We start from the raw sequence: 16,327 nt of genomic DNA, 5'->3' as shown, positions 1-16,327 counted from the left end.
ATGCACAAAGATGGAGCGACAGCTACGGAATGTGGGATTGGTCACACCTAACTTCCAGGCAGAGATGATCCGACACCATGCTGCACCCAAACACACACACACACACACACACACACACACACACACACACACACACACACACACACACACACACACACACACACACACACACACACACACACACAAACTAGTCTTACTTTTAACATCTTCTTCCGTTTAGGATTATATGGCTGTATGTGAAATTGTTACACATATAATTGTGATTTAACGATATGAAAAATAATCTACTTTTCAATTGTGACAGGCGTTCATAACAATAATGCTAGGTATACAAAATGTCCACTTCATTTATGTTAATGCTCAGTGTTTTTATGGTCTTACAGACTGATATGAGGAGCGGTGTTATGCTCACAACGCCCACACACCTGCACCACTGCACCCACGCAGGGAGCAAGCCATCCACCCATCTGCTCTCTCCAGAAATGCACACGCATAAAAAAATACTGCTCACATTTTTTCTTTCATGCATATGTCATGTTTGTCTAACTCTATAAGCTATAACCACAACTGAGTTATACGACTCATCTATAACCATAATAAATATGACTAAACTATAAAACAGAGATTATTTCTGAAACAATGTGAAGGCTGTGATTTACCGATCTAACACTGTGAATGAGTATAGAGAATATGTGTGTGTGTGTGTGTGTGTGTGTGTGTGTGTGTGTGTGTGTGTGTGTGTGTGTGTGTGTGTGTGTGTGTGTGTGTGTGTGTGTGACTGTGTGTGTGTGTGTGTGTGTGTGTGTGTGTGTGTGTGTGTGTGTGTGTGTGTGTGTGTGTGTGTGTGTGTGTGTGTGTGTGTGTGTGTGTGTGTGTGTGTGTATATATATATATATGGCTAGTACTAGGGGTGCTGGTATTATAAAACAGCCTCAACAACCGCATCTCTCCGTTTTTGTATGTGCCATTTGCAGCCATTATCCCAACCAAAGTAACAAAGTAACAGCCAGCGTGCTCAGGGTTAAATTAACACTACACTATACTGTGTCCATGTTCCCTTTCAGGTATAATAATAAACGTTATGGTCCCGAAGGATATCTTCCCGGTCGTCTTCACTCTTCACATGTCTGTTCAAAACACCCCCAAAAAATATAAACAGCACAGAAAATAAAACATGTCACCAAGACGATACACAAATAAACACGAGGTCCCCACTGTTATAGTATGAGTTGCCCATGTACATCTTAGTCTGTGAACTTGAGATACAGTGTACTTGATATGTATTGTGTACTGCCTGTACGGTAGCATACTTTATGGATAGGCTACGAGAGACATCTCAGCGCTAGCAACGTCAGCCCTGCTGTATTAGTCAGTATCAGTGTCACGTTTTCTATGTCTCTTATCTTGTTATCATGTCATTGTGATCCAGCACTATATATGTTCCCGTTTGTGTATAAACTTTAATGTGATACTGTCTCGTGTCGCGTTATTGTTCTCCCGGGCCCGCCGCCGCCGCAGTCACCGTACCGAAGGAATACTTCAAACCGGATTATCACACACCACCCAGCCTGCACACACTACCCGTCTGTCAGAACCAGACGAGGGTCCAGTTTAGAGATTACAACACCCACTGTGCACAGTGTGTGGTGTGTGGTGGGTGTAGGAACAAGTCAGATGATCTTTGAAGCAATACGGAATGCTGTGTGTAAATCAGAGTAATGTTTCACGGACAGAGCCAATACACAACACTGACTGTACAATAATATTAAAAATGGATAAAACATTGCAGAGTGGTCCTGTAAGCTCCTACAGCTGGTGGTGCTGCAGGGACAACCTGGTCAATCAATAAGTTAGAAATGAACAACGCATTTTTTCTTCTGACACGCACGCACGCACTTTACAATTAAGCATTTAGCAGACTGTTAACACGGAGCCCTCCAGAAATGAGGAACACGGAGGGTTAAATTAGTACCCTAGCCCGCCAAACATGAGACTCTCTTTTTCCAGGGCTTGCCTTGTATTCTCTAATCCATGTTTTAAACCGATCGTATCTATCATATCTATCGTATCGTTATCTACTGTTTGCTAACGCAACAACACAAAGCCGTGGCCATTTTGAAGATGCGCGCGCATCCACTTCCATTCTAAGCCATGGATTCAAAGCCCTGTGTCTCAGAAACGACATTGAGGGGGCCGTTTCACCGACAGAGACAACAACAACCGGTCAAGAAACCACACACAGCAGTTTGTCACTGTAACATGAGACTACGGATATTTGCCTCTTCAAAGTAAGTGTTAGGCGCAATAAAACCCTGGCAGTACGCTATTAATTAATGGTGGTGGATTAAGAGTTAAACCACAAAGATTTACAGTAACGCACACACACACACTGTGTTGTGGACGGTGGACCTGCTGGCCTGTTGAGCGACAGGGCCTCATGCTGAGAGGAACACAAACACATTTGCAAACCTGTCACTCTGCCTTTACTGGCTTGCTCCTTTTTCTGTCCTCCCAGACTCCCTTTCTGCCACCCCTCTTTCTTTCTTTCTTTCTTTCTTTCCTTCTTTTCCTGTCACTTTCACCCCCCTTCTCTCTCTCTCTCTCTCTCTCTCTCTCTCTCTCTCTCGTTCTGACTCTCTCACACATATAAACAATAAAGCCACTTCCTAAACCCCTCCGGTTGGTCCTCAAGCCTTTGTTGTACGTCCACCTCCTCTCCATCCTCATGTAAGATCCACTGCTAACTGCTAACTTGCGTCGCAGTGTTAAACCCTGTTTTAAGGCAAACATCTGATTATGATCAAATTAGCCTACTTAATTAAACCTCCTTCCTATATTCTTAGACTCTTAAAAAGACCAGTCCTTTCACATAAGAAATAAAAAATAACTAAACAGCAGAGGCCTGCACGGAAAAAAAGGAATAGGAGATGATCGAATATTTTGAATTCATTTTCATATTTATTGAAATGCGGCACCAATCTTTGAATATATATTCTTTCAGATGACTTTTTTTTTTTTTCGACGTCAGGCCTAAATGGGTTAAACATATGTTTTATAATTAATTATCTTATTATCTTCATGATATTAATGAACAAACAAAATCATTGAATTGGTTTTGAAATCATGAAAAAGAAAAGCTTTTTTGGGTATGTTTTTTGAAAAGGTTTTGAAATAATAATTCAAAACAAAATGTAGGAAACGAGAAAGAAAAATAAGGGATCCATAAAAATGTGTCCTCGGCCCACAAATGGGTCCCGAGCCAGCGTTTGGGAACCAGTGACATACTGTAGGTGTCGACAGCCTACAGTCTTGCACACAAAGTAAGGAGGTGTGATTGACAGCTCCAGGATTCCTCATGTGAAGGTAGGCTTGGCTATAGCTGTTTGCTTTACACACAGACTGCTCTATTGAAGACTTACGCCTCGTTTTCCACTGAGCTCTGTGTGATGTCCTTAATTCCGCTTAGTACATTCATTCCTATGGGAACCTACGAGATCTACGATGTGCATGTGAATTGCGAAACTCCACCTTCCATCCCTCCCCTCGTACGGAATGTCCCTCGAGTCCAAATAAAAGCCATTTTTTTACGGATTTTGGTCAATTTAGTTGCTTAGACTGTGCTCTTTTCTGTGCAGTGATTTGCTTTGATGCAATATTAAACTTTCTTTTTGAGAGCATTAATATTGTAGGCAAAAGAAATAAACAGATGTCCATTGAGTTTATCAAAGCAGTCAAACTTAAGCTAACTAAAGATTGCTAAACAGAAATGCTAGAATTTGCACTCTTAGATTAATTGTATACATTGAATTTTGTATAACTTGCATAAGTCCCGACTCAGTATGCATCTCGAGGCAAAACTGTAGCTGGTTTCGAAAAGGAAGTGCTTGTTGTCTATTATATTTTCTTCTGTGTTTTGTTGCTGAATATAGAATCGTTTTATTATTAAATGTATTTGTTCTCAGGAGTATGTAGGCCTATGGACATTCTCTGTGCCCCTTCTGGTGCTACCGTATAATATATCTACTAACCAATCATCATTCGGAATCAGGTGGTATGTGCAAACGCACACACACTCTCAAACACAGCTGTAAAAGGGTGTGTTTCATGATTGTTATTGGGTGCATCAGCATGTAACTTCACTATCCAGCACCAAAGAACTGGGTAGTCTCAGACAGTATGTATTGCCTGTCACATTGTATTTAGCCGATAGGAATACGGTACTATTCTGCCTGTTTTTGACTTGCTTTTTACTCCATCCTCAGTGTGCCTGCCTGCATCTGTTCAGTGTTTGGATTGTGTGAAATCAGAATACACAAAGAGAGAACTGTTCTAATCTGAAAATTACTTGAATTACGTTTTAAACAGATATAATCCCGCATAATGCGCGCATGCACACACACACACACACACACACACACACACACACACACACACACACACACACACACACACACACACACACACACACACACACACACACACACACACACGACCTTGACCTAGACTGCATACAAACTCACACTAGTCTAGGATTCAAATAAGCATGCACTGCATGGATTCTCCCGCACGCACGCACGAACACAGTAAAGGAATAACCTGTACCCTCGGGGGGAACCATAACATGCTATGGCATATGGAGAAAACATACATACATACACTGCAAGAGGAGGGGATGCATTATGAGCTGTGCCTGTATTGTGTGGTCCATTGTTCCTAAAGGACTAATTTCAGCGACCACACACACGCCCGCGAGCGCACGAGAAAGACCGATTGCCCGCTTGCGCACACACAGTCTCTCACACACACACACACACACACACACACAGTCACACAGTCTCACACACACACACAGACACACACACACACACACACACAAGCCACTTCGCCTGCTTTTTTTTGCCCCCCTCTTCATTCCGTTCCACTTCCATCCTTTCTTTCTCTCTCTCACTCTCTCAGGTTTAATTGAGTAGTGTTGTGCAGCGACAGAGAATAGCAGCTCTGTCAGAATCAATGTCTCCATTGTGGAGTGGAGGGAAAGATTAGCGGCTAGTTAGCACTGGTGAGAGATGACAGCTGGCACCATTAGCGTCTACTGTCAATCACACACACGCATACACACACATACGCGCACGCACAAACACAGACACACACAGTTAGCCATTGGCCCAGGCCATCAACTACACACACTCACACAAGAGAAATCTTAGCGTGTAGTAGTCTTCGACATTATCATAACCTGTGTCACTCAAAATCATAGGAAATCTAACGTCATCTGCCAATCATCCTCACTCACAATACAGTGGTCAAATTAGATGCTAGCAGCAAGAGGAGAAAGTGATGGCAGTGACCCACACACACACACAGCATATTTTATGCATAGTTACAAAATACATAGTTTTATTTTTGTTGCCCAGCCGTAGCTTATATTATAAGCTACGGCTGGGCAACAAAAATAAAACTATTTATTTAAAACCAATAACAGACTTCAACAGCACTGCCACCCAAGCGTGGAATGCCCTAAATGATCATTTGTTTGTGCTATCCCATTTAGACTGATGGCCAAGCTACACCAGGCAATTTTGCGCGCGTGCGTATGAGTTTACTGCACGCGTACAGTGCGTTTGGATAGGACCAATATATGTCAATGATACCAGCAACACCAGACGCATGGATACCGTGGGCCATCCTACGCGTGGATCGGTTCTAAATTTTTTTACGTGCGTATGCCCCCATGAGCGCATATCTATATATCCTCCCGGAAGGTCCCGCACAAATCTGCGGCAAAAAATAGGCAATCCACAGGCTCACAAAGCATTGCATTGTGACGCATTGTGAGTTTGCAGATCGGCTATTTTCACAATTGTTCATTAATCTGAACAAATGAGACAAATGTTTTAGATAATCATGTTATCGATTTGAAGTCATATCACCCAGCCCTAATTTAAGCACATAAACTTCAAGAGATCTCCAAACAGGCCCAGGCCGTGGCGTAACGGTCTGGGCACCGGACTGGTAATCCAGTCGCAGTGTGCCGCGGATTCGACTCCCGAACCCGACACGGCCTTTACTGCATGTCATCCCCCATCTCTCTCCCGTTTCCTGTCAGCCTACTGTCTGTCCCTTCAAAAAAAAGGCGTAAGCCGCAAAAAAAACAAAAAAAGAGATCCCTAAACAAACCAAAACGCCACACCAGGAGAACAGTCATGAAACACCTGAGAAAGATTTTAAAATCATCACTCCACCTCACTGAACAACACAGCAGCTTCTGCTTTACAACACAGGAAATAAATAGAACCATGGCCAGAGACACACAGAACAAAACCTGTAACATAAGTTGACAAATATTATTGCTACATTTTTACATGCGTAGCCATTATGTTCAGAGAACTTTGCCTATACTTCGTCTGTCTGGGGAAATCTAAATTAATAAGTATTTGGTTTGGAAGCTGGAGAAAACCAGCAGTAACAAACTTACGCCCATTGCTTTGAAAAAACAATATTGATACCGTACCATGAAGCAACCAACGTCCTAAAGTCTCTGCATTGGTTCTGTGAAGCTGTTACTTTTAAAATGACTGAATTCGTTCCACCCACCCAGTGTTATTGACTGAATTCACGTGTCACCAGACATAGAACTCTGATCGTTTGGCTATATACGCAAAACAGACTACTGAACAGTAGATGACACGTGACTTGTCTGAGGTGGTCGGTATTGGCTCAGGAGGTGGAGGTCAGGGTTTCTGATTCAATCCCCAGCTCCTCCTGGCATCTTGTCAAAATGTCCTTGAGCAAGACAATGAACATAACCCAATAGGACCCGGCCGGCACCTTGCATGGTATAGTCTCCACCATCGCTGTGTGAACGGATGAATGTAACACACATTTAAAGCGATTTTTGGATAAAAGGAAATGCAGATATATTTTTTCCTTTTGTGTGAGAGCAACGCACCAAGTAAAATTCCTATGTGAACATGCCTGGCCAATAAACAGATTCTGATTAGGCATGATGAGTGAAGTCAATGACCTATACTTACCATCCAAAATTAAGGCACTGAAATGTAGCTACTTTTAAAATAAATAGTGAATATTTCTGTTGACGTTATACTACTGTTGATGAAACGTCAATTTGTATTTGGATAGATAATATGCTGATGCTCCCCCAACGGGTTTACGTAAGTGCAGAATGTCAACACTAGATCACCATGTTTTTGGGGGGTCAGAACATCCAGCTGTTAGTCCAGTTGCCTTCCTGCTCAGTTGCTCTGGGAGCAGTGATTATGTGAGGGTTCATTTAACATGGCTACAAGAACAGGTGACAAAATAGTTGTACTCTGCCGTGTCCTTATGTGCATCATTACCACAGGATGCTACCGGAAACAATAAGTCACTGAAAAATTGATGAGATTCAAGCCTAAATGCTGGTCCAGTTCCAGTTTTTAGTCAGGGCTGGTATGGTAGACCATTTTTGGTTTTATGTTAAAAAACATGAACATGAACCAACATGAACACTTTCGAAATACACTGAAGGATATCTGTTGATTACTTTTTCAGTACTGAATAATAATGATTGATCATGATATAATAATAATAACTGTATCGAGAAAAATAATTGCATAAATATCCGATCGACAATCTGAGGCTCACAACACATTCACAACACATCCCATAACGTTCGGAGGTTGAGGATCTGCTATTTTCGCTATTCTAGGAAATCAATTATTTTCTATAATCGATTAAATCGAATAGTTCCATTATCTGTCGCACCTTAGTCCGAATCCTAATTATTATTTTTTATAATTATCTCCACATCTACCACACATGCACCCAAACGCTAGCCTTACACTGTGAAGCTGGTATCCCATGAGAGATATTATTCCATTTCCTGTCTCCCACTGAGCCAGGCCAGGTCAGAGCAGACAACAGACGCTGGTCTTCTACCGCAGGGTGTCGGTTACGAGCGTCCATGTTTCCCGGGTCAAAACAAGTTCAATAACAGACTCTTCTGGATCCGGACGAGGCGTGTCTTGACACGACGCCGGGGGAATCTAAGCTGATCTGAAAGTCGACTGTCTTTCATCAGCTTTGCAGAGCTGAGCTCGTACAGCATGACTCTGACACAGCCTCGGAGCCCGTTCAGAACGCGCTGTGCAAATCTAAAACTGCATGCTTGTCATTTTATTTCTCGGTTCCTGTGCGTTTTTGGAGATGAAAGGTTTCTCTCTCTCTCTCTCTCTCTCTCTCTCTGTTTGACAGCAGGTGAAATTATTCTCTCTCTCATCAAGGCTGCATGTTTTAACAGGAGACACCAAATCCCTCTTATGGCTAAACACAACAGAGCCATTACGGCCGTTAGTCACATTCATGTGGTTTTCACATGAGCTCAGAGCACATAAAACATGCTCTGTGATTAAACAAGCAGAATGTATAGCCACACGGTAGGCCTGCGCCTTGCGCGCGTACACACACCACACCACACTTGTTATGTACATAAAGTGATGTATTGCCATGCTTTTTTGTTCTTGCTTAATGTAAATCGCTCTGGATTAAGCATCTGCTAAATGCCTAAATTGTAATTGTAAATTGTACAGTAAAATCCTTAGTGTTAATGTATCCATTTGTAACTCTGAGAGTTGTGTGTACAGTGTGACATTACAGTCAGGGAGTACACTCTTAGGCCTCATACACACATATCAAACGAACATTCAACAAACGGGTCCTTTGTCCACTAGTCGACTTTGAGGCTAAATCAGGAGTTGTAGTAGCCACGGGATAATCTAGGCGGTGGATATATATTGTCTTCATGTATGTAAATTGTCTTGTTCTTTGTGTTATGTCAAATGTGTGTATATGTTCCGCATACTACATCATTCTGTGTTCTGTCTGTGTTTCATGGCCGCCTCAATGCTTTTCCAAAGTAAGTCACGTGGTTAGACCAAACACTTGTGTTGGGGGGGAGGGAGGCAATCAAGGGAGGCAATCAAACGGTTACACTCTTAAGCCTCATACACATTACACACGTATCAAAACACCATTGAACCATAGCACCACCATTAGCCTTTTCATGTTGTGCACGCCCTAGAAGGGGTGCACGCACCACAGTTTGGGAACCACTGTGCTAACCCATTGGCCTCGTCCAAGTTCATCTGGTATTGAACAGCCATCGACAGCTGTGCATAGAATTTATCTGAGAGCCATTTTTATCCCACAATGATAAGCTTACTGCTGTACTGCAGGCACAACATGAGTTAAGCCACCACTATAATATGCATTCAACATCCAGACTTACTGATGCAAATGTCAACTTAATGTAGGCCTGCGCACGTGCACGCACGCACACACCACACCCACACAACCTTCCTCTCTGTCTCTCTTTATCTGTCCCTCTCTTTCTCTATCTGCCTTTCCTTGTGTCTGTCTCTCAATGTGTGTTAATCTGTCAATTACTATAAATAGCCATGTACTGTACTATTACTACTATATGTTTATTTGTTATTATTACACTATCGTTTTAACTTATTTATTCATTCATTTTTGAGGGGCGCTAGCCCCTCCTAGGCTATATACAGGTTTAATGTTTGTGTTTAGTTCAATGTTTCTTTTAAAAATGCCATTGACAATGAAGAGAAATTGTTTTTAGTTCAATGTTTGTTTTAATAATGCCATTGACAATGAAGAGAAATTGTTTGTTTTTAGTTCAATGTTTGTTTTAAAAACGGCATTGACAATGAAGGGAAAATTTACATCATCTTGTCCCTGACACAAACATTACATTTAAATTTTAACAATAAAGAGAACATAATGTTTGTTTTGACACCGTTTCACATCATCGTTACATCACCTTATCACCTCCTCGATGGTGTAAGATGATAAGAGCGCCGCTCACTTTTTTTATTTGATGAATCCACAATGTTGAGGTAGCTCAAAGTACAAGAATGACCCTTTATGTTGCATTGTAAACAAGTCAGTTTAAAAACCTTGAAACCTCGACAGGAATGCCAAGAGGCTGGTCAACAGCACCACCCATACACCCCCCCACCCCGACCCATCCACCTCCCCCCCACCCCCATCTACCACAAATACACCTCCCACCCCCACCCATCTGTCGGCGGTTTGGCCTGGGACCACGTTATCTCATTAAAAAATGAACCTAAGTGTTAAAAAAAAAACCCATCAAATAGTAAAACGGTAGCCTCTGTGACGTTGCTATACTAGCATCATTGTACTGCTCCGGTTACCAAGCAACGCCCTTCTCTACCCAACATGAGTACTTGTGCCTCTCTCTCCCTTCTTCACAAAGAAGGTGGAGAGCAGAAACGTGAGAAGGATGGCTAGTGTGTGTGTGTGTGTGTGTGTGTGTGTGTGTGTGTGTGTGTGTGTGTGTGTGTGTGTGTGTGTGTGTGTGTGTGTGTGTGTGTGTGTGCGTGTGTGTGTGTGTAACATAGCACCTTATTATTCACTACCTGGAAAACCAATGTTCTCTATAGTGCTGAGAAACATGTGTAGCTCTTAGCCAATCACACCTTATTGTGGTGTTTGTCTGAAACACTCAGAGAGCACCTTGGTTCAGTGACCCACTCACGCCCTCATGTAGTTTATGCTTCACTACAGTAAACAACAGACTGACAGACCAAAAAAAAAACATGAGCGAGATAGAGATTAACAGATGAGATTAAACTAAAGGCCATGAACCATTGAACCTGTCTCAAAATTATGACAACAAGAGTACACAGCTGGTGCGTCATTCTGCTAATTCGTCCAAATACATGCGACTGGCAGTTGGAGAACCAGGTGAATATAGAACAGCCTCGACTATTCACAGAAGAATAGCTCGTCTCCACCAAGCTGAAGGCAATCAGAGAGAGTGTGGTAACATTTTGCATGCACACTCCCTACAGGCCAAGGACAAACCTTTGACCTGCATTGTTCACATCTGCCTTTTAGAGCGCCACCAGGAGGCTGACTTTTGTAAAACAATTTTTTTTATATTACTCCTCCAGATTTTGTCCAAAGATCCTGCAAATCGTTACACACTATCTCTATAGTCATGCGCTCAAGATGGATCTGTCCGATATTTCATATTCCATCTTAATTGGCTAACATTGGCTTTCGAAGTTTGCAGGATCGGCCCGTTTTGAACGAAAAGTCTCAAATCATGAACGCAGTGTGCAATTTAGAGTGAAATATTTCACGCACTTTCCTACTAGGCTGAGGAATATATCCCACTCTTTTCACATTGGCCTGTTATATAGCGCCACCAACAGGTGGATTTTTTGCAAAACAAATTTTTAGAACAAAATGCCTCAAATCATCCCATTGCCATCAAAGGCGTAAGAACAAATGGCACCCTTTTCACATTGGCCCATTATAGCACCAACATGAGGCCACAACCCGACCTGGCCTGGTGGAGACCTGTGCCCCGAGGGGCACTTTTGCTTATTTTACCACGAGAACACTCAGCCAGGACCCTGAGTCTTGCTGTGATGTGATGCATAAGCCTTCAGTACAAATATTTAAATGTTTTTCTGTATCCCGTCTGTTCCTAGATCTTTCCATTGGCAGTGATGTAAATAGGTTTTCAATGCAATGAGTCCCAGGATGCAGGGATGGTCTTTTAGATGAGTCCCAGGGACATTTTATGAGTCCCACTTCAATGACGTTATATTTTGCCATTTTTACAAATTTCAGCTCCCATTTCATTTTATATGGTTATAATGTGGTATAATGATGGTCTTTTAGATGAGTCCCAGGGACATTTTATGAGTCCCACTTCAATGACGTTATATTTTGCCATTTTTACAAATTTCAGCTCCCATTTCATTTTATATGGTTATAATGTGGTTATATTCATGTAGAAAACAGAAGAAGAAATCATTATTATAACTAAAGCTGCCAAAATAAACTAGAATAACAAACAGTACAGTAGTACAGTAGTGCATCCCGTGGATATGAGTTTTGGGATGCAAAATGCACCCTATTTTAATCTCTGTATTGGCATTGGTGAATATCTTGTTTTATAAGATGGTACATAGATAAGAGTAGTTTTGCATTGGACATGGCCCTGTTGTGAGAGCAGAGTATGATGTGTCAGACTCAGTAGTTAGTTGCATTAAAATTTAGGCATTTAGCAGACGCTCTTAATCCAGAGCGATTTACAGTAAGCAAGAACAAAAAACATGGTAATGCATCAAAAGTTTCAAAACAAAAAAAATAGTCATCATGAATCATACGTAAGCTAAGAACCTGACAGTGGAATATATATCTAAGGAAACTATACTGTATGTGTATACACTATAGAGTGCCATGTCTACGTAAAGTGCTCTTTAAGTTACATAAGTTACATACAGTACGCCTGTAGGAGGTCGAGGCTATAGGGCAAGTACTACGGCAAGTTCTATTGGGCTAAGATGGAGTCTGAAGAGGTGCGTTTTCAGACTGCGGCGGAAGACTGGGAGTGAATCTGCAGTTCTGATTGCAATGGGAAGTGCATTCCATAGTTTTGGAGCCAGAAGGGAGAAGAGTTTGGGTTGTCCCGGCGTTTTTTAGGGAAGGTATTCCAAGGGGCGCACATCTGAAAACTGGGTGCAGGATAAAACATAAACAAAGTGAATGACAAGTGAACGAAGTGAATGAATGAATGAATTTGTTTTAAGCATTGTTATACTTTAGCTATTGAAAAAAAAAAGCTATTTTTTAACTGATGGGGGTCGGCGGCCAAATATATTTTTGGGGGTCCTTGACATGAAAAAGAACAACTGACATAGATAGAAACATGGGTTTTTTCAGAAAACTGTCAGGATTTAGAAGACATTTGTAGAATCGTCCTCAGGTCTAAATGGGTTAAGGGTTCTGATCTCTCTGCAGTCCTCTGTACATTTATGAGATTTGGTCTTGCATGTTAAAACATGCTGGGAGCAAATAAAATGGTGTGAAGACATCCTCTTAAGTCTTTTCTCATGTATAGATTCCCTGCACCAATACCTACTAGACCAATTCCTGTATATTAAATGATGATCAGTATTGATGATTGGGCTACTCCCAGCCAGGCTACTTAAGTTGTCTTTTTAATTTGAAATTAAATTCATGTTTCTTCGGCTCCAAGAAAATCATTAAACTTTGGGGTGATTCATTCAAAAATGTACCGGCTCAAGATGTTGAAAACTATGGTCTGTAGCCGTTTTGCTTACAGTAAGTTTGTATTATAATGTAATTTGTGTTTTGCTTAAATAATAAATAACCCCTATTTGTACACCTTCCTTAACTACAAGGTGCTTTTTAACAAAATAAAAGTTGGAAATAATTAAAGACAGAAATCAAGACATGGCATTGGCTTCAAACATTAAAGATAGTTTTAAAACAAATGTTTTAAGGTGGATTTAAAAGGAGCTGAGCTATGGCCTTAAGCTCAACCTGCATGTCAGATGCTGAGGACACCCCGAGTCCAAAGGCTCAATCAAACATGGTCACCAGCTTGGCACGACTAGCAGGACCCATACTTTGGGTCTTAAATCTAGTTCAGGCAAAGACCAAATTATTTTTTAAGCCCAATTGATAATTGATATTCGCATCTGCTATTTTCACCACATACCGCCATCATACAGAGTCCGAGAGCAAAAATTAAGCATTAGAAAGTTATGGAGAAATTGGTAGTGGTCTGATAGATAAAAAAAAAGATCTTCTAAATCCTCCAGTTTTCTGAAATAAATATTTTCACGATTTTTCAAAAATAGCAGACCTACAAGCTCGTAGCGTGCCACTCGGTGGCACGCTATGAGCTTGTAGATCTGCTATTTTTCAATAGCTACATTTTAAAGGTATATTCAGTGATTTCACTTAATTCAAATATCACTTATTTTTTTGTTTTGTTGTGATAATCCTCCCTACTATAGAGTGTGCTGACCATATAAGGAGTTCCTCCCTGTCCCCAGTTAACCCCTGGGGGTCAAAAAACCTTAGGTTTCGTTTTTGACTCTCTATCCTGATTGGACGAAAGGCTGGGTCCCACAGCCAAAAACGAAACCTAAGGTTTTTTAAGTGAAATCACTGAATATACCTTTAACATAATGTTTAAAACACCAAAACGGGTTCCCGCCCGCCCAAAATGGGTTTTAAAGTACACAATAAGTTAAGTGGTCAAAAGATCAATAATATCCTTCAGAGCCACGCCATGCAATGCCTAAAACGTTATTATTTTAACGTTAGTATAGTTTTAAGCTGATACATAGACTAATTTTAAAACAATGTAGGGCAACCAGCAAAGGGGTGATATGACTCCCAGAACCAATAATAATCATCCAGTATTTGATCAACAAGCATTCATCATGGATGGTATTATTAAATACTTTGCAAATAAATATTTCAGATTTGAGATTAGTAAAACAAATACCTCTAAACTCAGCTCGACAATAATTCTGTAACTGTAGATTTGGCATGAGGATATAATGTCACATGCCTGTATGCATTTGTGATAAAACAAAAACATCCGCGCTAACTACAGTACAATTTACGATCAATTTACAATGTAGGCTCTTATCCAGAGCTGACAATGTGCAACACATTTATCAACCAACAACAGGGAACTGTTCCAGGATTTAGAGTGGAAAGAGAAGTATTATGCTATAAAGTAACTGGGATAAGAAGCAGACAAGTTTGTAGTGATTATGAGTTTTTTAGGATCACAGTAAAAACCTACAATACTTGTGGTTTGTGACTGCCGGGCCCACTGCCTTTCCTAGAAGAAATAATCTACTAACATGATTATGTTACCCAATCATCTACTCTACTCCATCTAAACTAACATACTGGTAGGTAGCATCTGTCTAAAAAGTCAATTAGCAGCCAGTACAAATGTGGGAATAATAAAGTCAGTGTCAGAAAGGGTGGAGGGAGGGACGGCACAGTATAGAACAGTATACAATACTGTAGAATGTGTACATGAAGTGCATGCAGCCTTGTTGCTGTAACATGATTAGCCTTTCTCATCCGACGTAGTAAAGCGTGAACTTTCAGTTGAACTGCAGTGACCTCTCAGTAACGTTAGAACTATCTGGTTGGTCTCCCCTATTTTACTAATGTGCAGAAAACAGCCAGCTGCTGCAAGTTCAATAAATCGAGCACACTGTTAAGAGAACACAGGCGCACGCACGCACGCACGCACATGCACACACACACACACACACACACACACACACACACACACACACACACACAGCCTACCTCCATTGCCAGTGCGGCCGTCTGCTGGTCATAATGGTTGAGCAAGTTGGGCATGAAGGTGGTGTTGTAGGTTAGGTCCTGGCACATCCTGAGTCTGATGGGCTCGCACGTGAACTCACTGTGGCTCTCCGCCGTTTCCACGTGGATGGACAGAGCGGGAGAAGCGGCAGAGGAGAGAAGAAGAAAGAGCGAGAGGAGGAAGGAGCAGAGCGGCGACACACGTCTGTGGATCTCTGTACGTAATATGGACGACCCGTCCCTCGGATCCGCTCTTCCAAAGCACGCAGGCATCCTCACTTCAGACATTTGTCGAATACAGAAAGATAAAACTGCCGGTCACAGTCGCATATCTCCATCCAGGCAGCCCGTTCAGCTCAGAGCTCTTTAGATGGCATCGGTTGATGACTGCAGTATGTCCTAGTGGAGCTGATGGAGTCCATGTTTGCAGCGATGGCGGAGGAGACAGACAGTGCGTATACCAACATCCAGGACAAATCAAATCACACTGTATTTCCAGTAACGTTACCCTCTGTGGATCTTGAAAACCAAAAAAAGTATGAAGTTGTTACCCGTTTTAAAATGAGACTTTAGTTTCTCTCCACAGACACAAGCTGGTACTTTTCTCATCAGATGGGTAGTCCTGGGTTCCACATCCCCCACACAGATAAAAGCTTACCGGTTCAAGGTTCAATGTCTCTATCCAGAGGTCCTCTGTGTTGCTATTATGTTCCTCTGTCGTCTCCCATTCTCTCACCGTGTCCGTGGAAGTTTTCAAGGATCATTCACTGAAAACTTAAATGTGCACTGCTTTGCCTCCACCCGTCCCTTTTCCAGTGAAGTTTACATGGATCAAGTGCTGCCTTTCCAGCTGCTGAGTAGAAAGTCCTGTTTTTTTATACTGTAGAGGCCTCTGAAAGCAGGTCCTGCAGGTTTAAAAAAAACACAAAGGGGGGTGAATGAAAGTATGGTCAAACAAACGGAATGAGCTTGTTCACGACAAAGTATTGTATCTGGATGAGTGTTTAGTTGTAGTGTCTGTGATCAGCCACACCCACGTTTCTATGACATCCAAGGAAGGATCAACAGGAGATATCAGTATCAGCAAAACAAACAA

At 41.7% G+C, this 16,327-nt stretch overlaps 1 protein-coding gene across 1 annotated transcript in view; it reads right to left on the bottom strand.

The window, feature by feature from the left end:
* Positions 1–15,291, bottom strand: part of fzd3b (frizzled class receptor 3b) — a 52,384-nt gene extending 37,093 nt beyond the window's left edge. Inside the window, exon 1 of the mRNA XM_083760141.1 lies at positions 15,214–15,291. Coding sequence (XP_083616267.1) covers positions 15,214–15,267 — 54 coding nt within the window. The 5' untranslated portion in view covers positions 15,268–15,291. The remainder of the gene's footprint in view (positions 1–15,213) is intronic.
* Between the last annotated feature and the right edge of the window lie 1,036 nt (positions 15,292–16,327).

Source organism: Protomyctophum parallelum (assembly GCF_964188405.1).
Source record: "Protomyctophum parallelum genome assembly, chromosome: 2".
Taxonomy (NCBI): domain Eukaryota; kingdom Metazoa; phylum Chordata; class Actinopteri; order Myctophiformes; family Myctophidae; genus Protomyctophum; species Protomyctophum parallelum.
This window is presented reverse-complemented; position numbering and strand designations above follow the sequence as displayed.